At 43.5% G+C, this 23168-nt stretch overlaps 1 protein-coding gene across 8 annotated transcripts in view; it reads right to left on the bottom strand.

Moving 5' to 3' along the window:
• Positions 1–591: 591 nt before the first annotated feature.
• The window catches only part of PARP6 (poly(ADP-ribose) polymerase family member 6), a 32468-nt gene continuing 9891 nt past the window's right edge, over positions 592–23168 (bottom strand). For 2 of the 8 annotated variants that reach the window (XM_033189497.1, XM_033189496.1), the window contains exons 9-25: positions 21704–21853; positions 20634–20844; positions 19762–19815; positions 18209–18304; positions 17529–17621; positions 16637–16762; positions 14971–15036; positions 13983–14050; positions 11737–11785; positions 11375–11487; positions 10550–10622; positions 9774–9843; positions 2311–2390; positions 1863–1926; positions 1610–1694; positions 1096–1264; positions 592–784 (exon numbers count right to left, since the gene is read on the bottom strand). In XM_033189497.1, the coding sequence (XP_033045388.1) occupies positions 1162–1264; positions 1610–1694; positions 1863–1926; positions 2311–2390; positions 9774–9843; positions 10550–10622; positions 11375–11487; positions 11737–11785; positions 13983–14050; positions 14971–15036; positions 16637–16762; positions 17529–17621; positions 18209–18304; positions 19762–19815; positions 20634–20844; positions 21704–21853 (1501 nt within the window). In that variant the 3' untranslated portion in view covers positions 592–784; positions 1096–1161. The remainder of the gene's footprint in view (positions 785–1095; positions 1265–1609; positions 1695–1862; positions 1927–2310; positions 2391–9773; positions 9844–10549; positions 10623–11374; positions 11488–11736; positions 11786–13982; positions 14051–14970; positions 15037–16636; positions 16763–17528; positions 17622–18208; positions 18305–19761; positions 19816–20633; positions 20845–21703; positions 21854–23168) is intronic. The other 6 variants (XM_033189504.1, XM_033189503.1, XM_033189498.1 and 3 more) reach the window with 5 other exon arrangements.

Raw genomic sequence — 23168 nt, 5'->3', positions numbered from 1 at the left:
AGAAGAAAAAATTCACTAAAACAATGAGGTTTCCTAGAAAGAGCTGCGGTCCTTTACCACCTTGCTAACCTTGGCAAAATTGGGTTGTTTCATTAAGTGAAGCTGCATTCTCTTAGGATGTCTTTATAGATTTCGACTGAGCGATAAACCCCACTTCCTGCTCCCACCAGTTCTCCCCTAACCTCATTTACCCCAAATAAATAGGTTGGAGGAGAAAGAGAGTAGGGGCTCAGTTCCTGAGATATAGAGCAAGTGAGACTGGGCAGGTTTGTGCAGAAAGCAATAGGCCCTAAAGGCAGTAAATCTTAGCTGCTCTGGCCTCAATGGCCCTTTTAAATTTTGACTAATAGTCCTTATTGGTATTCCACATTCTCGGTTTGTTTCATCTGCACAACTGATAAGTTTCCCTTTAATCCACTGATCAAAAAGCTGACAGATCTGTAGTATACTACAATAAATGGACACAACTTTGATACCATGCAACATAAACAGTCCCAACCCACAGGATATTCCATTCTCCCCACCCCCCTGCCCCTTGTGAGGGCTTGGGGCAGGTGCTGCTCCAAGGCTAGTCAGACCACAGTGATCATATCCAGTCCACAGCACCTTCCATTTTATTGTTTTATTTACAAACAGGGTGAAGTCAAAGGGAAAGTCAGGGGTTGGAGCCAGTCTGGGCCATCCAAATGTGGAGTAGTTCTTGGTCAAGCTCCACCATGAAGGCCACCTCTTACATATCCTTTTCCTGCCCCTTGATTCCTCAGGGCAGCCTCAGTTGCTGTACCTGAACACTTTTTTTTTTTTTTTTTTGAGACGGAGTCTCGCTCTGTCGCCCAGGCTAGAGTGCAGTGGCCGGATCTCAGCTCACAGCAAGCTCCGCCTCCCGGGTTTACGCCATTCTCCTGCCTCAGCCTCCGAGTAGCTGGGACTACAGGCGCCAGCCACCTCGCCCGGCTAGCTTTTTTAGTATTTTTTAGTAGAGACGGGGTTTCACCGTGTTAGCCAGGATGGTCTCGAACTCCTGACCTCGTGATCCGCCCGTCTCGGCCTCCCAAAGTGCTGGGATTACAGGCTTGAGCCACCGCGCCCGGCCACCTGAACACTTTTATAAGGGCAGATTGATCCTGGGGTAACAGGGGTGGTACGAGGCCTGGGGCCCCCTCAGTTTGTGTAAACCTGAGTTCCGATCACACGCATGATTTCCTTCTGTATCTTGGGGTCCTGAGTATTAATGTTGGCATCGCCCACCTGACCATCCTCATATCTGCCAAAGATAGGGCAAGTGTGAGCATAAGAGGGAGAACAATACCAGAATAACAACAATCAGTGGAACTGTATTTGAAGGTATGGCCATCCCATCCCAGAAGTCAAAGCCCTTTCTCACTACTCTTCGTAGTGGAAGAGATTCAGCTTATCTGGTTTCCTCTAGATAGATCCCAACAATCTATACCCATTCCCATCCTCCAATGGTAAAGTCCCAGTGCCAGCTCCACTCAGGTAGCCAAGGACATGTCTCAAATAACAGAAATACACTTTTCCCAGTAGCCACACACCATTACACCCCCAACCTCACTCCTCGAGTAATCCCCAGAGTCCCTCTGAGACTTACACAAAGAAGAACCTTGTGCAGACATGGTCGGATACAGGGCACACCCAGATGTTCCCATGCTTCTGGAGGTCCTTAGATGTAATCACTGGGAGAAAGAGGGCCAAAAATCATAGATACAATGCTTAAGGCATGGAGTCCAGGCAAGAGGAAGCCATACCGCGTTAACATCACTCTTGGCCAGATCACGTGCCAAAATTACATCAGAAACAAAGGTTAGAGACCCAGAAAAACAGGACATGGGCAAGCTACCTACCTTCACAAAGTGCTATACAGTTTAGATTCCGACTCTGCAGGAACCTTGACTGAATGGATCGAGTCTGGAAGAGAAGGAGGCAAAGGAGACCAGAGCCAGGGTACAGCTTTCCCTAGAGAGGCTGGTTAGCTGATGACTGGAAGTAGGGATCAGAGATATCCTGGGCTCCCAGCAACCCCCGCCAAAATTCTGCTTTCCCATAACCAGTCTGGATAGGGTGACAGCTTCCATCTTTACATTTTCGTCTAAACTCAGCCTCTGCTTTTATACTCATGACTTCGGCTACATATGACTCCAGACGTGTGTTCACTTTAGAACATACCTGATTCCTTTAAATGATCTTCAAATCACTCCCCAACCCATTCTCACCCCACTGTTTCCCTGTCCAGCTCTGGAGCCTAAATTAGCCCCAGGGAAAGGTCCTGCCTCATTAGAACAGTTCCAATACCTGGGGGATGGTATTCATCCTGTTATATCTCTGGACCAGCTCATCCTTGGAGGGCATCCTGTGCTGTCCTTTTCCCATTCCTGTCACAGAACAATACACCCAGTTCATTTATCAAAAATTTACTAAAGGGACTACTACATCCCAGCACCGAGCTAGATGCTCATCAAAACAGCAGAAAATAAAACAAACAAGATATTTTCCCCTACAGAATTTAGTCTGCTGGAAATTACAGGCAAGAACAAGTAATTACAACACGGTATGGTAAGGGGCTGTGATGCAGATTATAGAGCATGGTGTGAGCCCAGAGGAGGGCAACTAGCCTAGCCTAAGGGTTTAAAGAAGTCATGTGGTGGAAGCTAGACTGAGAACTGCAGGATCAGGAAGAGTTAATTAAATAAACAGGGAGGAAGTGTCTGGGCAGAAGTAACAGGATACAGAAGGCCTAAAGGAAAGATAAGATAGTGCATGTTAGTCGCATAAAGAATAGTCAATTCCAGAGGAGTGGTGAGAAATGATGTAGAAGAGGCAACCTAGGATCAGATCAAGCAGGCTTTGCAGGCCATGTTAAGGCAACTAAAGTGTATCCTCAGAACATTAGGGAACCACTGCAGGGTTCAAAGATAGGGGAGTAGCACATGAAATCATCCAGGAATGAGGGGCCCAGGAGAGTGGGACATCAACACCTTGGTGTCAAGTGCCTGGATGAGTGAAATGAATGGAAAGGAAGCGAGCAGAGCAAGTCAGATTTGCTCTAGTCTCAAAGTTACATTAAAAATCTGACCAGTCATTCAAGAGAAAAGGACTCATCAGCACTTAAGTGATGAATAATTTTGTACAGGAAATCACAATGGCAACTACCTTGAAGAATCTTACTTCAAAAAGTTTTCCTAGGCTTGAGAAAGAAGTACCCATTTCTTCTAGTTTCCATATTATCTAAATCCATAAACTCTCTACCTTCCTTACCCCTGTTTATAACATTTATAGACTCAACTTCGACTTTTCTTATTTAGATATGAAAATGTGCTTGTGTGCTCCCACTCCTCACTTTTTTTTTGGTTTGAGGACAGGACGTTAAGTCTCTGTACTCAGCTTTATCATAGGCCCAATCTTACCACAGATAGGGATAAAAATGTGTATGCATGTGTGTACATAGGTGCCTGTGTGTGTGTCTACCAGGGAGAGAGATGAAGATGGAGATGATGCTATCATTATAGGTCATAAGCACTCTGATCACTCTACCCTGGAACTTTCTATTATTATTAATTCTACTCTGATTAGTTCTTGGTTTTCTGATACCCATGGTGTAGAAATAGAGTGACAGCTGTTGAACTGACATTCTTCACTGCTCAGGCTGTCAATTCATCATGCATTCACATTCAAGTCTCAGGACAGATTTAGGTAGGGCCAGAACAAAACTCAGGACACCAAGAGCCTCAAGGCTTGAATTGCCAATTTCTTCCTTTTACAGGACAGATACTCATAACCCCTTTGTTTTCACCTTCCCCATTAGCCTTAACTAGATTCAGCTCTCCATCCAAATACCATGACCTTCTCTCAAATTGGGTATGTCAGTGACAAGAAGTAAAATTCCCATTCAGGTTATACTCCAGAGGAGGCACATAAGAAGATAATAAAGAATAATCTGATTCCTCTGGAAGGTCTTTTTTTTTTTTTTTTTTTTTGAGACGGAGTCTCGCTCTGTCGCCCAGGCTGGAGTGCAGTGGCCGGATTTCAGCTCACTGCAAGCTCCGTCTCCCGGGTTTATGCCATTCTCCTGCCTCAGCCTCCGGAGTAGCTGGGACTACAGGCGCCTGCCACCTCGCCCGGCTAGTTTTTTGTATTTTTTAGTAGAGACGGGGTTTCACCGTGTTAGCCAGGATGGTCTCGATCTCCTGACCTCATGATCCGCCCGTCTCGGCCTCCCAAAGTGCTGGGATTACAGGCTTGAGCCACCGCACCCGGCCGGAAGGTCTTAAAAGATGGCCCTTATGATAGAACCCAAATCTTGTCCCACCTCAATCCTGTTGTACACTGTCCTTTCCATACCAATCCAATGATTACCATTTCCTGAGCCCAGACCCTGAGATCATGGTGGCTAGAATAATCCCTAGATGTTTTGTGTCCAGATTATGCACTTATCAGAAGTCCCTAAACAAGACTAAAAAAACAGATGGAGTATATCACCTCATTTTTTTTTTTTTTTTGGAGGCGGAGTCTTGCTCTGTCGCCCAGGCTGGAGTGTAGTGGCCAGATCTCAGCTCACTGCAAGCTCCGCCTCCCGGGTTCCCGCCATTCTCCTGCCTCAGTCTCCCAAGTAGCTGGGACTACAGGCGCCCGCCACCTCACCCGGCTAGTTTTTTGTATTTTTAGTAGAGACGGGGTTTCACTGTGTTTGCCAGGATGGTCTCGATCTCCTGACCTTGTGATCCGCCCGTCTCGGCCTCCCAAAGCGCTGGGATTACAGGCTTGAGCCACCGCGCCTGGCCTCATTTTTCACTGTCCCCCATTTCAACCTGAACTTTATAGCCAAGTCACTGGAACCTCTACTAGATATATGAACACTATTTACACCAACCCCCACTTCCAGAGGGCACCCAATGCCATTAGACTAAAGATAGTGTGAGAAAGAAAAAACAGAAAACCAGAGCAGAATAGCGTAGAAGAAAACATACAAGACAGCTGGTCAAATGCTGGATATTTCAAGCAAGGCCTACTCTTTCAGTCTAAAATAATATATTAGTCCATTTTCACACTGCTGATAAAGACATACCCAGGACTTGCTAATTTATACAGAAAAAAGGGTTTAATGGACTTACAGTTTCACATGGCTCGGGAGACCTCACAATCATGGTGGAAGGCAAGGAGGAGTAAGTCACATCTTAAATGGATGGTGGCAGCCAAAGAGAGAGCTTGTGCAGCAAAACTCCCCCTTATAGAACTATCAGATCTCATGAGAGTTATTCACTATTACAAGAACAGCACTGGAAAAACCTGCCCCCAAGGGCCGGGCGCAGTGGCTCACGCCTGTAATCCCAGCACTTTGGGAGGCCAAGGCAGGCAGATCATGAGGTCAGGAAATCGAGACCATCCTGGCTAGCACAGTGAAACTGTGTCTCTACTAAAAATACAAAAAAAATCAGCCAGGCGTGATGGTGGCCACCTGTAGTCCCAGCTACTCGGGAGCCTGAGGCAGGAGAATGGCCTGAACCCGGGAGGTGGAGCTTGCAGTGAGCTGAGACTACGCCACTACACTCCAGCCTGGGCGACAAAGTGAATTCCATCTAAAAAAAAAAACCTGTCCCCATGATTCAGTTACCTCCCACTGGGTCCCTTCCACAACACATGGGAATTCAAGATGAGATCTGGGTGGAGACACAGGCAAACCGTATCATATAGCGGTAACAACAATGGCCTAGAAATGAGGAGACCTGGATTGCAGCCCTATCTCTGCTACTCATAGCTATGTAAGCATGAGAAAATCATTTAATTTTTCTGTATATCAGCTTTCTTATCTGTAAAGTGCTAAGGGATTAAATTAGATGATCTATAACTCCCATAGTAAAATCCTATTGTATTTTGTATCTATAATCAATTACCCTTTGAGAGAGGGAGATGAAAGGTGTCTATGATATCTTTATGTAATCGGTTAATGATGAAGAAAAACAAGAGGTCAACAGAGATTTCTGACTTCATCTGGTAACTAAAGGTATTCAGGCACTTGATAGTAAACAAAGGCCAGGGGGAGAAAAGAGAAAGAAAGGGAGGGGATAGGGAGAAAACAGGAAAGAATCTCAGTGGGCACCAAGAACCATGAGAATCTCACTACTGAGAAAGACAAAAGAACTTAATCAGAAGGATGCTTAGGCTGAGAAAAAGATAAAAAGTGAAGAATCTAGACAAATCAAAAAGACTATCCCAACCCTAACCCCACTTTGGATGCCAGGCACACAGAGTAACATTCACTCACATATTCAATAAACATGTGTTGGTCACTTGCCCTGTGTGGATTAATCATAATCTTTGTTTCATGACATATTATTGTTTTGTTTTGTTTTTTTGAGACAGAGTCTTGCTCTGTCACCCAGGCTGGAGTGCAGTGGCACGATCTCAGCTCACTGCAACCTCTGCCTCCCGGGTTCAAATGATTCTTCTGCCTCAGCCTCCCAAGTAGCTTGGACTACAGGTGTGTGCCACCACGCCCAGCTAATTTTTGTATTTTTAGTAGAGACAGGGTTTCACCATGTTGGTCAGGCTGGTCTCGAACTCCTGACCTCGTGATCTGCCCGCCTTGGCCTCCCAAAGTGCTGGGGACTACAGGGGTGAGCCACCATGCCCGGCCTCATTATTATTTTTTAATAAGACAATGAATACCCAGAGACCCAAGCAAAGAACTAAATTCTAAATCTAAAACATTACCAGTGACCTACATCTAACTATCTGCCTCCCTTTGGAGGTAATTACTATCCTGCAATTTGAGTTATTATTTTTTTTTTCCTTTAGTTTTCACACACACACACACATAATACACATATATATGCCTAAACAATGTTTCATTTTGTTTGCTTTTGAACAATATAAAGAAAGCATCACAGTCTCACTCTGTCTTCTGGGACTTCCCTCTTTTTATTGAACTTTTTTTTTTTTTTTTGAGATGGAGTCTTGCTCTGTCACCCAGGCTGGAGTGCAATGGCGCGACGCGATCTCACTTCACTGCAACCTCCGCCTCCCGGGTTCAAACAATTCTCCTGCCTCAGCCTCCCAAGTAGCTGGGACTTTACAGGCATGGACCACCATGCCTGGCTTTTTTTTTTTTTTTTTTGTATTTATATTATAGATGGGGTTTCTCCATGTTGGTCAGGCTGATATCAGACTCCTGACCTCAGGTGATCTGCCCGTCTTGGCCTCCCAAAGTGCTGGGATTATAGGCATTAGCCACCGTGCTCAGCCAAAAAATACATTTTTATTAGTAATCTTTTGTGGTTGTATGTGCTGCAAATGTCTTCTGTCAGTTTGTAGCCTGTCTTTTCACTTTCTTTAGGGTGTCTTCTGAAGAATATAAGTTTTAAATATTTTTCTTTTTTGAGACAGGGTCTCACTCTACTGCCTAAGCTAGAGTGCAGTGGCATGATCACGGCTCACTGCAGCCTCAACCTCCTGGGCTCAGTGATCTTCCTTCCTCAGCCTTCTGACTAGCTAGAACTTACAAGCACATGCCGCCAGACCTGGTTATTTTTATTTTTTGCAGAGATGGGGTATTGCCATGTTGCCCAGGCTGGTCTTGAACTCCTGAGGTCAAGCAATCCTCCCATGTCAGCCTCTCAAAGTGTTGGGATTCCATGTGTGAGCCACTGTGCCCGGCCAGAAGTTTTTAATTTTAATACAGTCAAATTCACCAATCTTTTATGATTTGTAATTCCATTTTTTCTATTCTCTGGAAGACTTTGGATAAAACTAAAATAATTTGTTCCTTGAAAGTTTAAGATTAATTTGTAAAACTATCTGGGCTTGGTGAGGTTTCTTGTGTGTGTGGAAATTTTTAAACAATTTCTATTTCTCTTATAGTATTATGACTATACAGGCTATTTCTTGTCAGATTTGTTATCTTTTTCTAGGAATTTATCCATTTTATCAAAGTTTTAAAATTATTAGCATAGTGTAGAGAACTCTCTCACTACCCTTTTCATTTTTTATTTTTTTTAGGCAGTCTCGCTTTGTTGCCTAGGCTGGAGTGCACTGGTTTGATCTTGGCCGACTGCAGCCTGCCTCCCGGGTTCAAGCGATTCTCCTGCCTCAGCCCCTGGAGTAGCAGGGATTATAGTGTAAGCCCATGCCACCAGGCCTGGCTAATTTTTGTATTTTTAGTAGAGATAGGATTTCACCATGTTGGCCAGGCTGGTCTTGAACTCCTGATCTCAAGTGATCTGCCCACGTCAGCCTCCCAAAGTACTGGGATTACAGGCGTGAGACACCATGCCCCGCCTTATTACCTTTTTAAATTCTGCTGTATCTACAGTTGTACTGTTTTTCTTGGTCATTATATTATTTAATTGTGTCCTTTTTCTTCTTATCTAACCAGGGTTTATCTGTTCGGTTAGTTCTTTGAAATCATCTTTGGATTTTTTTGGTACTATCTATTGTACCTATTTTTATTTCACAGGTATTAGTTCTTACCTGTATTATCTCCTTTCTTCTATTTTGTTTGGTTTATTCTGTTGTTAGAGATGTTTTTCGGCCTCTGATTTTGGCACTTTCTTTTTTCTTTTTTTGCGATGGGGTCTCCCTCTGTCAACCAGGCTGGTGTGCAGTGGCGTGATCTCAGCTCACTGCAACCTCCGCCTCCTGGGTTCAAGTGATTCTCCTGCCTCAGCCTCCTGATGGCACTACATTTTCTGATCTTTGTAACAGTTACAAATTACTAAAGGATATCAAGTAATAATCTATAAAGAATCTAGCACAATCCCCTTCATGTGGTGAACATGCAACTACATGGTGGCTATACCTTGTACAGAGACTATATCAAAAAAGCACAAAAGCAGACTAAAAAGGAACTAAGACATGAGCCAGGAAGACTGAGAGAACTCTAAATCAGATTTCTTTTCTGAGCTGGACTGATCTCCTGATTAGAATCTGGACTTCATTTTTAGAATAAAATGCTTTATCTTGCATTCAATGTGACTAATGTGTATGATTATAGACAGTTTAAATTTTAAAAGATGGTTGAGAGAGAGAACAATGTCTCTAGAAATATAAGCCAATGGAAAGGACTCAAGCCTTCAGGCCTTTGGATGTTTTCACATGTAAATTTACATGCACAAGTATACACAAACACAATCTATAATTGCCAATACCAAACATGTGTTCTACAAAAAACCTTGTTATGTCCCTGTTATTCCTCCACCCATTCCCAGGGCCAAGCCCCTGCTATGAATAAAACCATCATTTTTTTTTTTTTTTTTTTTGAGATGGAGTCTTGGTCTGTCACCCAGGCTGGAGTGCAGTGGCCGGATCTCTGCTCACTGCAAGCTCCGCCTCCCGGGTTTACGCCATTCTCCTGCCTCAGCCTCCCGAGTAGCAGGGACTACAGGTGCCCACCACCTCGCCTGGCTAGTTTTTTGTATTTTTTAGTAGAGACGGGGTTTCACCGTGTTAGCCAGGATGGTCTCCATCTCCTGACCTCGTGATCCGCCCATCTCGGCCTCCCAAAGTGCTGGGATTACAGGCTTGAGCCACCGCGCCCGGCCTAAAACCATCATTTTTAACAGTAACTGGCCTCACCTTGTAAAGAATCTAAATTTCTAATAACAAAATGTAGAGAGAGGGAGAGACAATATGTATCCATGATCGGGAAGAGAGCTGACACAGACCAATTATCCATAATGACGGAGGAACAGACAGGACAAATCATGTACTCACAAATGGATGCAATGTAAAAAGAGTCAAGGTGGCCAGAGAGTATTTCTTACCTGAGTATCCAAAGGAAATACTGGAGATGGGGCTCAGGTAGATGCCTTTGCCATAGGCTGCTCCATGCAGCTTGCAGGGAAACACCAGGATGAGTAATATGAGCCTGGGCCCTCCCATGGCTATTTATTAGGCAGCTGCAAGGCTTATCCAGCCCTCTGTCCCTCCTTCTACCTTCTCATTCAAGTAACCCTAAGCACGTATTCTTGGAAAGCCAACTGGCTGAAAAGTGGATGCAGGTTAACCCGCTTGCCTATGAAATACCACATACTGATGCATTGGAGAGTGGGAAATGGTAGAACCACTGAGTCAGTCCCTCAGCATTCATTTTCCTGTCTCCAGGCCTTGGTACATATGCAGATTCCAAAAAAGAGGAACTACAGGACAGGGAGCCAGAAGGAGAGCCAATACACACTCCCTGGAGTCTCTCTGGGCATAGAAACAAGTCTCCCATATCTACTCCTTGAATGAATAGCCATATAAATTGAAAAGCTCTATATATTAATTCATCACAGTGGCTACAATCAGCAATTCCACATTCCTGCTTACAGGTACATTCCCATTCTCCAAATCACCAAAAAAAACGCAGCCTGAGGTCAAATACACAACAGCCACGTTCTCTATTCACACAGTTCTAACTTCCTCTCTAGGGAACTCCACAAGACAGGTTAGGCTTGAGGACACTGAGGCAAGAACAGCTCACTCTACAGCAGCCTTCCACAAAACTGAGTAGGGAAGGGAGTGGGCAGAAAAAAATGGGAAAGGGGCACAGCCTCACCTGCAGTTTGGTGTAGGATGCATTGACCAGCCCATTGCGCAGGATCGAATGCCAGTTCTCAATGTGGGACCCACTGTAAGGCAGGGTAGAATACATGTCTCCTTATGATATGAGGTTCCCAGGAACACTCCCAAGACTGCCATGCCCACCCATTCTCACCCACACAGGACATGAAGATGGACAGGTACACCTAGTGATGGACATACGCATGGATACGGTCACAGGCACACAAGATGTATGTGTGTGGTTAAACTCTACGTCTCTATTTCCAGTCCCATCCTCTCTTCTGTGCTTCAGCTACTCCCATCCTAAATCCTCAACTGCTGGTTCAGTATTTTCATTTGCCTATTCTCCTGACATTTCCAATTCAATAAATTCATCTGAAAATCAACAAATTCATCGCTGACCCCAAATATGGCTTCCAGTTCTGACTTCATGTTCTATTTTAAGAAAAGGGTACTACCACTCCCTATAAGTTCCCTTTAATACCTCTCTTTGTCTTTCCCTCCTCTCACAATTAGATATAAATTGTGGATTTTTCCATCAAAGTAGCTTTCAGATCTATTCTCTCCAATCTATTTCTTCAGCCACATCTTTTCACATGTAAATGTCATTTTTCCTCAGCTACATCATAAATAGTTTGAGAATAAAGATCACGTTATATGTACCTTTTTGTCCTCTATAGCACCTACCACAATAGCATTTAATAAGTATCTGCTGACTGGTTGATGGACACATGTAACACAAATCCATATCTCAAGGGCATCCTTCTCGCTCATCCCCGCCTCCTTGCCACCCCCACTGCCCAGCCCCCAGCCTCCTCACTGGAAGGCAAAGGTGCTGCCATAGAGCTTCTTGGCGGTCCGGAACCGAGCCTCCTTGGCAGGAGGGCTGCTCAGCAGGAGGAACTGGTGTGAGGTGTGCATGAACTTCAGCTGCTGCCCAGGGTGGGGGTGGAATAAGGAAAACAGAGCAGAAATCGAGATCAGGGAGGGAAGGGTTGGGGATAGGGAAAAAAATCAGGCTTGCATTAACCCCACACAAGGGAAATATGCTAAGGCCCAAAGACTAAGTTGATGGACAGAGCAAAGTAGGCAGATCTAGGACCAATATGATTAGCTGGCTTACAGCCCCTCCCTGCCCCTCACCAGAAATTTAAAGCATTTAGAGGGAGAATGGTCACTTACCCTGCTGAGAGGTAGTTTGACAATGTGTGACCTGTTGCTAGAGATGATCCTGGGAAGAAACAGAGAAAAAAATAAAAAGGATAGAATAATTATGTATTTAAGCTATCCTTCCTGAACAAGTAGTCTTCCTCTGCCCTCCGGAGAATAAGGATTCCTGGGCTGTCCAAATTGTGTGAAATGTCAAGGTCACTATCTAGATATTCCTGTGGGTGATAATGAGAATGCTTATGAATAAAAAAGTAAAAAGGAAGCTACTAACCAGGCACGAGCTAATTATTGGAGAATTAAACAATGGATGAAAAAAATAAAGGGGTGGGAGGAGGGCTGCTACAAGTAGAGAGTAAAAAGGGTAGAACAAAAGGAAGAGCACAGAGGTCACCTACAAAAAAAGAAAAGAAAACACAGAGAAAGAAGAGGTCTGAATTAGAATGGTGACAACTTATACCCGGGATTTAGACTCAGATTCAGCCATCCTTCCTGAGGTCAAGAGAAAACCTGAAAGCTCTCAGGAATGGGGAGATATGGAGAAAAAGGTACTGCCTAGGCTGGAAAAAGAAACAGAACAAACTAGTATGAACTTCCTTAGGAGTCAAGGACAAACTAAGCTCTATACAGGCTGAACACAAAAGACAGAAGAGAACAGACATAAAACATTGAGGGCTCAGCAAGAGAGCGCTATCTCCCAGGTGGATACAGTTTGTTGTTGTCTTTGTTTTTTGTGGCTCATCTACGTACTTGTGATGCCACCCCAGATGGTCTATGCCTCGTTATTCCTCAGGCTATGCCTCGTTATTCTCCTGAGGGAGAAAGTTGTTGCACTGAGGAAGTACTGAAGGCTGACTAGGAAGAGGGAGGCAAACTAGAAAGGGAAAGCTGTCAGGAAAACAACAGAAATCGAGATCAGGAAGGGAAGGCAGCAGGGACTGTCAAAATCTTGGATAGGAGAAGAGCACAGCAATAGTGCCTCAAGGCTCTGGACATTCTATATCATCAAGGAGGCCCAGAGACAGGGCAAGGGGATAGCAGGAGACAGACCTCTCTGGAAGCATAGAAAACTTAGTTGAAATTAACAGTGTTAATTCCTACATGCAAAGGACACAAAAACCTACTGATGGCCACTATAGTTAGTAACAATGTATCATATTCTTGAAAATCACTGTGGTAGTAGATTTTAAGTGTTCTCACCACAAAAAATACATACATGAGATAATGCATATGCTTATTAGCTCTACTGAACCACTTTGCAATGTATACATATTTCAAAACATCATGTTATACACAATATATGTAATTTTCTTTTCTTTTTTTTTTTTGAGATGGAGTTTTGCTTTTGTTGCCCAGGCTGGAGTGTGATGACACAATCTCGGCTCACAGCAACCTCCGCCTTCCAGGTTCAAGCAAATTCTCCTGTCTCAGCCTCCCGAGTAGCTGGGACTACAGGCATGGGCCGCCATGCCCAGCTAATTTCGTATTTTTAGTAGACGGGGTTTCTCCATCTTGGTCAGGTTGGTCTCGAACTTCCAACCTCAGGTGATCCGCCCGCCTTGGCCTCCCAAAGTGTTGGGATCACAGGTGTGAGCCACTACGCCCGGCCCTGTAATTTCTATATGTCAATTTAAAAAATAAATTAACAAACCAAAAAGGAAAACAAACAACAAAACCTTTTGCGAAACATGGAACACCTAAAGAGAACTTGAAAAATCATGTCAGCCGCACATCGTGGCTCATGGCTATAATCCCAGCTACTTTGGGAAGTCAATCGGGAGGATCACTTGAGCCCAGGAGTTCAAGACTGGCTTGGGCAACATAGACTCCATCTCTATTAAAATAAAAAAATTAGCTGGGTGTGGTGGCCCATGCCTGTGGTCCCAGCTACTGGGGAGGCTGAGGTGATCACTTGAGCACTGAAGGGCAAGGCTACAGTGAACCGTGATCGCACCACTGCACTCTAGCCTGGGCAACAGAGTGAGACCCTATCTCAAAAAAAAAAAAAAAAAAAAAAAAAATTAAAATAAGATTAAAAATAATTTTTTTAAAAGAAAAAACATGTCAGAATTTGTGGGCTTTTTGTAGGATGTGTTATTTTCAAGGCAAGGTATATCAACAAATTCCAAGAAAAAGCAGCCATTATTGCCTATAACCTTGGGAAGGATGTTGAAATCACCACTAAAAGAAGGTACAGGTTCCATGTCCAATAACTCCCTCCCTCCCCGTAACCCAAGAAGGATGAGCCATTCTATCCATACCACTGCAGGAGAGGATGGGCCAGGGGATCCAACTTGTCCATCTGTTTCTTGATTTCCAAATATGAGCCCTGTAAGACAATGGCCATAACATTATCTCCCCGAGAGGTGGGAGCCTACCTGCTTTCTGCTTTTCACAGAGTGACTATTAGGGTCCAGGGCAAGGTAGGCAACAAAGGCCACAAGAAGTAAAAGGAGATAGGGTTCCCACCCTCAAGGAGCCCCAGTCAGGCTGGGAAGACTCATAAATAAATATGAAAATGACTGAAGATGCTTACAAAACAACATGCAGGTGGGTCTCCCTCATTTTATGCAATTCCTACAGCCCTATAAAGTTGATTGTAAATCAAAAAATAAATAAAATCAATGTCCCAGGAAGATTAGGCTAAGGAATCCTGTGGTAAATCTTTAAATAAAGCAAAACGTCCTCCTGACAAGTAAATCATTCCTCCTAGGTGTATCTTATGTGTAAATCTCAACTGTGATATACAGGATTTGCTGAGAAGAGGCCCACCTGTAAATGAGTACAAATGAATGTCTATTCATGCAGAGATTGCAGACGAGGGGTGGGGAAGTCTGGTGAGGGACAGCCTTGAGTCAAAGGATGGTCACCGCTCCATGTGGCTGCCCCACCCCTAGAAGGATAGAAGATGTAGGCCCCTGTGTCTAGTTCCTTACCTCCAAGCCCCCCTCCTCCTCACCCTCACTTCTTAACTCCCTAAGAATTATGGCAAAACATTAAATATGAACAATTTGTAAAGGAATTAACAGCAGAGGTAAAGAGTGAGACACAAAGACTAAAGAGAATAAAGAGGAGTAACAGAGCTAACAAAACAGAGAACAAGAATTGGGAAGGTTAAAGAGGAAAGACTAAAAAAAAATACAGTGAGTAGCATCTCTAAATCTTCACCCCACTCCCACAAATTACAAACAGAATAGGACACTTGAACTGGGCAGGCAGAGGAGAGGGGACAGAGAGAAGGCAGAATACCTGGGTCATCTCCCGAATGGACATCACACTATCCAGAGCTTTCTGAAGCCGCTCATAATTCTTCTTCTGTGGGGAATCAATGGGAAAAGAACCAGATAAAGAAAAGTGGAGGAAAGTAAGATGTGATGAAAAGGGGCTAGGTGTACAAAAAATGTCTAGGCCCAAGGAAACAACAGTATGTCATGGAAAGAACATTAATGGTCAGACAGTTCTGGGGTCACATGTTTACCAGCTGGGAGTAATAGGGTAAGTTATTTGGCCTCTTAGAACCTTTAGCATCCCTTTATGCAAATGAAGATAACAACTATCACTCCCATAGAGATGTTCTGAGGATTAAATAACATATATAAAGAACTCTGTATAGTAATGACAGTAATAGTGAGGTACTATGCTGGGTACTTCCGACGGTTAATTTTGTGTGTCAACTTGACTGGGCCATGAGGTACCCACTCATCTGGTCAACCATTATTTCTGGGTGTGTTTGTGAGGGTGTTTCTGGTTGAGATTAACATTTGAATCAGCAGACTGAGTAAAGCAAATTGTCCTCCCTAATGTGGAAAGGCTTTATCCAATCAGTCGATAACCTGAATAGAACAAAAAGGCTGACTCCTCTGCCCCACCCCGACATGAGTTTGTAGAGTTTGTAGTTACTCCTCCTGCCTGATTGCTTGAGTTGGATTATCAGTCTTTTCCAGTCTTTGGATTTGAACTAAAAAAAAATTGGCTCTTCTTGGATGTTGAGCCTTCAGGCTTTCAGACTAGAACATACACCATTGGCTCTGATTTTTCGGTTTTGTTTTGTTTTGTTTGAGGCAGAGTCTCGCTCTGTAGCCCAGGCTGGAGTGCAGTGGTGTGATCTTGGCTCACTGCAACCAACCTCTGCCTCCCAGGTTCAAGCAATTCTCATGCCTCGGCCTCCCAAGTAGCTGAGATTACAGGCACCTACCAACATGCCTGGCTAATTTTTTGTATTTTCAGTAGAGACGGGGTTTCACCTTGTTGGCCAGGCTGGTCTTTAACTCCTCACTCAAGTGATCCGCCCACCTTGGCCTCCCGAAGGGCTAGGATTACAGGCAGAAGCCACTGTGCCCAGCCCGCTCTCTGATTTTCAAGCCTTGGGACTGGGACTAGAACTGTACCACTGGCTCTCCTGGGTCTGCAGCTTGCTAACTGTAGACTTCTCAGCCTCCATAATCATGTGAGGCAATTCCTTATAATAAATCTCTTTCTCCTCTCTCTCTCTATATATCTCCTATTGGCTCCGTTTCTCTGGAAAACCCTAAAACAGCACTTTACATATATTACTTCTCATTTTTATAATGATCTGCAAAATAAATATTATCCCTTTTTACAAGATAAGGAGATTGAAGTTTAGAAAGGTTAAGTGACTTGCCTAATACCCTTCAACTGGGGACTAGCAGAACCTCAAATGGAATCCAGGTCTGTCTGGCTCCGAAAGCCCTTCTTCCCTACCATAATGTAACTAGTATTAATTCTTCTCCTCTTTCTGTGTCAAACGTGGCTATTTACTGAAACAGCTAAACCACAGAGTTTAAGAGTTCCGTCCCTTATTCCAAGCCCTGTATATACCAGAATGTCAGCCTATAGTCTCCCTCTATCTTTTACCATTTCTATTCCTTAGCCCTGACTTTCTCAAGTAACATACCTTAGGGTTAAAGGCCAGAGTCTTGGGATCAGTGGGGTCCACCACAGAAGGATAAGGCTCAAAGATGATGCTCTTTCTAGGGGACTCTAAAGCTGCCCTACACATGGCCACCAGCAGATCCACCACCTTAGGGGAAAGGAAAAAAGGGGGCAGAAGCTAAATGATTTCCCAGTATTGGGAGTCACAGAGTATCCAGTATTTCTCTCTGATGTTCTTTTAAAAAGCAAGTATGTTTAAGCTTTTTAAAATAAAAAATACAAGCTCATAAAAATTCAAGTAATACCGAAGTAATTAAAGAAACGATTAAAAAAACCATCTTCCTGCCCTTAAACTTATCTCATTCTTCACAGGTAAGTACTAGTGAGTTTGATGTATATCCTTCCAGATAATTTTCCTACGGAAATATTTTCTTTTCTTTCTCTCTCATTCTTTTTTAAAGAGACTGGGGCTCACTCTGTTACCCAGGTTGGAGTGCAGTGACGTGATTATGGCCCACTGCAGCCTCGACCTCCTGAGCTCAAGCCATCCTTCCATCTCAGCCTCCCAAAGCACTGGGATTACAGGTGTGAGCCACTGTGCTCGGCCCATTATTTTCTTACATGGAAAGTTTTACTACGTATACTGTTGTATTTGCTTTTTTATATAACTATGTTAAAATTTTCTGTCCATAAATAATACCTATATAGTATGTCTACTCTAAGGACATCCATAATTTCTTTAACTGGTGCCTCTACAGATGGGGTTATATCCATTTTTTTATTTTACAAACAATATGGCAGTGGATATCTTATATCCAAAAGCATTTTTGGAAGTTAAATTCCAAGAATGAAATAGTTGGGTTCCTCTGTCTTTCTTGATCCCAATTCCCCAACCACGTTTCCCTCCCCCATACCTCTGCTCCAGTGGCCACCTCCTCTGCAGCTCCGGACATGACGCCCAGTGTGTAGAAGGAGAAGACACATAGTTCACGAGTACAGACAGCTGGCTGAAAGGATATATTAAACAGATGGTGGTGGGATGGGGTGTGCAATAAGGTGTAGGCAGAGACGGACAGTCCTGCCCTCAGACAACTCTAAAACAGGGTAGGAATTTGAGGCCCTCTATATCAGGAGAAAACTACCAATAAAGTCTTAATTAAAATGCCTTACTGATAAGTTTGGGAGTTAACACTGTCTCCGTGATGAAGCCTTCCCTGATCTTTCTATGATGTCAGATGCTCTCTCACCTGATTTTTAACAATACTAATATCTCTTCTATAAACTTAATATACACTGTGATTTGTCTGTCTCCCATCTGGACTTAGAGTCCTTGAGGACAGCATCATATCCAATCATCTTGGTTAATATCTGATCCCCATTTTTAAATGTCAGGTGGACTCTATCCTAAATATTCTCATATCCTCATCTCTCTAAACAGTACTGCTGAGATTTGTTTTCTAAGAAAAATCAACGATTTCTAGAGTATCAGGGTGTACAGACAGAATTTTACCTTGACCACAGACCAAGGAAGAAGGAAATAAAGGAGTGAAGGGGACCTGGTTAAGGAAGAGGGTCATAGAGTAGGGACCTATACCTTCAGCATAGATCCATTTTGGAAGACATGCTGCTCATCACACACTACACAGTACTCATTCAATGTTGGAATCCTCTGCTCTGCATACTTCATGATCTGGGAAGACAACAGATTCTAAGTCTTTTGGAAGTACTGGCACACACAGATATGGGAAATAATTTCAGCTTTTTTTTCCAGCTACCCTCCATCCTCCCAGCCCCATGCCTAAGGTAGGATATTCTTAGGCTGTGTACTTAAACTGATGACCTGACTGCAGAGCGAAGACTGTATGGTATAGCAAAAATAAGACCATGATGTTTGATTGAGAAGACCTGGGTTAACTTCCTACTTCTAATACTTAATGGCATATATAACTTTAAGCGAGTCAATTAACCTGAGCCTTGGTTTCTTCGTTTATACAGCAGAGCATTATTCACCTCATGGGGTATTGCAAGAAATGAGATGATGTCCATGAAAGCATTTTAAAAATATAAAATGGGTGCTAATCAAACTATTAAAAGTACTTGTAATTATAGGCTGTCCCTCTGAGATAGGAGAGCATTCAATCCATGATTAGATGGCAGAAGGTCCTGAGAAGCCATTTCAACTACCTGGAACAATTAGCTAGTCCACTGGTAGTCAAAACTACAGACAATTCTGTACTGGGAAGATAGCAAAATCCAGAGCTAATGCAACAATATCCTGAAGTGTTTTTCTGTTTGTTTGTTTTGTGACACCCTGTCTTAATATAGCTTTTGTGCATAAATCAAGTTGTTCCCATTTCACATGATTTTAGGCTGGTAATGGGACATGCAAGAGACTTTATTCATTTAATGCAGATTTACTGAATGCCCATTATGTACTCAGCTCTGTGAAAGGTCTTCTCGATTATGAAATACAGGTTGTTTCCTCAGAAGCTAAGCTTCAATAGGAGAGATGTGGCATGTGTATAAATTAATTACAATTCAAGGCAGCCCATAGTATGTGACACACAGGTGCATATGAAATAAAAAAAAAAATCTTAACAGTTCAGTGAGGGGAGACCTCACTTCTAGTTAATGCATTGGAGTAATGCCAATTTTATGGAAAAGGTGCCATCTGACTCTTGATGGCAATAGGAAGATATAAGGAATGACATGAACAAAGGTAACAGAGATGCAAAAGTGAAAGCACGCCCAGGAAATAAAGAGATTTTAAAAAGCAAATGACCAGTAGTAGCTGAGCAGTGAAAGGGGTCTGTGAAGAATACTAAAAATCACTTGAGCAAGGGCTATTGCAAATCATTACAGAAATGAGTGTCAATCTCACTCTCATCTCACGTCATATGAGTCTCGACACTCACACTTAAAACTGGCAGTGCCTCATTGGCACTTGATCATAAGTGGTAAGTGTTGTCTTTCTAGTAATGTTGTCAGTTTCCTGATGATGGGAACTATGCCTTCTTTCTTTCTACCATTAGTTTTGGAAGCAAAGCAATTCAGGAAGTATTTGATTGAGGAGCTGGGAGGTGTTAGGAGACCAAATGGGTCAGACAACAGGAAAGTGATTTGGAGTGACGATTTTGACTTGATTACCTGAACAAGGAATCCATACTCCAGAGTGGGAATGTTCTTGCAGTGACCACTGACCTGGTGAGAGTAAAAAGACAGTCCCCATGAACCTCCTATGAAGCTGGGGCCTAGACAGACCTGACTCTTGCCCATCACCTAGGACTCTCCTAAAGCAGTTAAACCTTAGCTCAGAATCCCAAAGCTGGAAAGGAGACTTTTAGACATTTTTTGCCAAAGGTGCTGGAAAAGGGCTCACCTATTCCTCAACCCTCCTTCAAAGTAGGTGGAATAGGTTAGTACAGCAGCTACAGTTAACTACAGTCCTACTCACAAACTAATAAAATCATATATGACTTCTCCTTGAGATTCTCATCTCCAGACTCTCTGCTTCATGGTCTATCAGAGAAGCTTGCCAGACAGTTTAGACGTAAGTTTTCTACTGTTAAAAAATGTGTTCCAGCTGGGAGTGGTGGCTCATGCCTGTAATCCCAGCACTTTGGGAGGCGAAGGCAGGTGGATCATTTGAGCTCAGGAGTTCAAGATTACCCTGGCCAACATGGCAAAAGCCCATCTCGACAAAAATATGAAAAATTAGCCAGTTGTGGCATGCGACTATAGTCCCAGCTACTCAACAGGCTGAGGTAGGAGGATCATTTGAGCCTGGGAGGCAGAGACTGTAGTGAGCAAGAGATTACCACTGCCCTCTAGCCTGGATGACAGAGACCTTGTCTCAAAAAAAAAAAAAGTGTTCCATTCTACTCACTCATGGTACCTACCTAGGTTTGATTTATGATGGCTAGACAACCATACCCCCACCCCATTTTGAGAAACTACACTCCCGCATTTCCGTTCCCACCCTCCTGATAGCCAAGTCAAACCCTCTCCAGCCCATGTACCAAAGGAGAGGTCCGTGCTGGGGGAGGGAGGCCCACGTGCTGAGGGCACAGGAGACCTGCCTGGGGGCTGGGAGGGTAGCCAAACACCTCCACTTTGGGGTTCTTCATGGTACAGGAGATGGAACGGTTCATGAGGCGCCCAACCCGAAGCTCTGGTACACCTAGTTTGCCTTTCAGCATGGAATCCTGTATGATAGGGAAACTGGGAGACCTGGAGAGAGAGAGCAAAGAGAAGTGATAAAACTGAGGATTTCGTAGGAGCCCTACAGGGTACTGGAGGTAAGTGGGCCGTAAGCCAAAAGTTCTAAACCAAAGAAAGACAAACTCATATCTGAGGAAAGTTGCATTGTATCTTAAACACTATTAAATAAACAAGTAGATCACACATATGAATTTAAATTTTTATGTCATCATCTGTGGGTTCTTCACATTGGGACACTGAGGGTGGCCAGGCACAGAGCATAGGTTATTATGTTTTTAAGCCAAGTATAGAATAATCCCTTGGAAAGGCTGCCTGTTTTTCTTACTGAGAGAGAGAGAAAAAAACAGAGAGAGAGAGAGAGATTAAGTGTTAAACACTGTGCTAGGCAAAAAGTAGCTGCATCCCAAAGGGCCTAATACTGACTATCTGACTGTCAACAATGATTCCTGGGAAGCTACAAATCTGGGTTTGTGTCTGCTTTGGGAAAATGTAGACCTAGGGTCAAAGAATGGAGCAATATTTATTTCCAGAAGCTAGCAAGGAATTACTGCCTGTTCTCTGACACTTTCCTCTTAGGATGGGGAAACGGATCAGGGCAAAAGAAAGAAAGATGGAAGATTCGGCCTACATTTCTCCAAATACATATCACAAGCTAGGTATTCTGTTTTACATAAAGGATTAGGTATTAACATTGGGTAAGGAGTAGACAGGTAGGACACATGGGGAATAGGACCATGTGAGTGGTGTCAGTAGTCAAAGAGACAGAATTCAGGGAAGAGAGGGGACAGAAAAGTTTATGTAATCAAGAAGGTGGGGGGTGGGGGCTATCACAGGTGTTTACAGATGATCAGCTTTAGGGAGCACTTACTTGGGGATGGGTGAAAAGATGCTGAGGCCAGCTCGGAACTTCTTGATAGTACCACTTGCCTTGAACCAACTGTGCCTCTTCTCCTGCTGGGTCTTCAAGAAATCATTGCTCAGATGTTTCCACTGTTGAGATGTAAACATACCCAGGATCCTGAGGGATCAAAAAGAATGAGCTTAGGCAAGATGAGGCAGGGTCAAGAAGTAAGGACTAAGAGAGGCAAATAATCTAAAATTCAGACCCAGGGACTATAAAACTAGTTGTGGCAGGGAAATGTGTATCTGAAGACCCCTTAAAATGACCTTAGTAAATAAAAAAATCGCCACCCCAGAGCACCCCTTTACCCTAGAGGGTACCTATCCTAATGGACCAGAAAAATTCTGAGATGCTTTGCCTTTAGAGGCAGATTTCAAAGGTGAGTCTTCAAAGGCTGCAAACCTTGAAATCTATTGCCAAGAATGACTATACTGATGACAGGGAAACAGAAGTGGTAGGATGGTGAGTACCACTTTGTTCCTTGTGAGTCATGAAGAAAGGGAGTAGGGACATCAGGGGTACTGACATTAAAAAATTATATTCCCAAATTTATCGTTTCCAATTTGAGCTATGCCCTTAGCTAGATTTGTCAATCCTTTCACTTGTCCTTGATCAGTTTTCTCTAGCATTACTCTAAGGTATTGTTCTAAATCCTTATTACCTTCTTTAAGTTACTAACTTCATCTACAACCAATAACCTCTTTTCTTTCTTTTTTTTTTTGAGACGGAGTCTCGCTCTGTCGCCCAAACTGGAGTGCAGTGGCCAGATCTCAGCTCACTGCAAGCTCCGCCTTTTGGGTTCATGCCATTCTCCTGTCTCAGCCTCCCGAGTAGCTGGGACTATAGGCGCCCGCCACGTCGCCTGGCTAGTTTTTTGTATTTTTTTAGTAGAGATGGGGTTTCACCGTGTTAGCCAGGATGGTCTCAATCTCCTGACCTTGTGATCCGCCTGTCTCGGCCTCCCAAAGTGCTGGGATTACAGGCTTGAGCCACCGCACCCGGCCACCTCTTTTCTTTCTTAAGCCATCAGATATCAGTTCCCTTAATTTTCCAACCCTACTATAAAATCTATTTATATTTCCACCCTACCTCGATCCCTCCATTTTCTGGAGGTAAGGTGACCCTTCTACCTAAGATCAGTCCTTCGATTTGTGCTCTAGATCTCAGCCCTGACTTGCCTTTTTAGGGACCTTGATGTGTCAATCATTCCCCTTTCCTCTCAGTTCCTTTCCCAAAGTCAACAAAAAATGTCAACTTTCTGCACCTTAGTCTAGTTAACCTCTCCCTGTTGCCTTCCCATCCCCATCCAAATGTCTCAACCCATACTCATTGTTTCTATGTTGTTGCCAACCACTCACCTCTCAACTTTCTGTATTCTGGTTCCTACCTTCATCACTAAAATTGTTCTCATCCTGATGCTAAATCCAATGGA

The sequence above is a fragment of the Trachypithecus francoisi genome, unplaced genomic scaffold (assembly GCF_009764315.1).
Source record: "Trachypithecus francoisi isolate TF-2019V2 unplaced genomic scaffold, Tfra_2.0 Lachesis_group3, whole genome shotgun sequence".
NCBI classification, from domain to species: domain Eukaryota; kingdom Metazoa; phylum Chordata; class Mammalia; order Primates; family Cercopithecidae; genus Trachypithecus; species Trachypithecus francoisi.
Note: the sequence above shows the minus strand (reverse complement) of the source record. Positions and strands in the feature narration are given on the sequence as shown.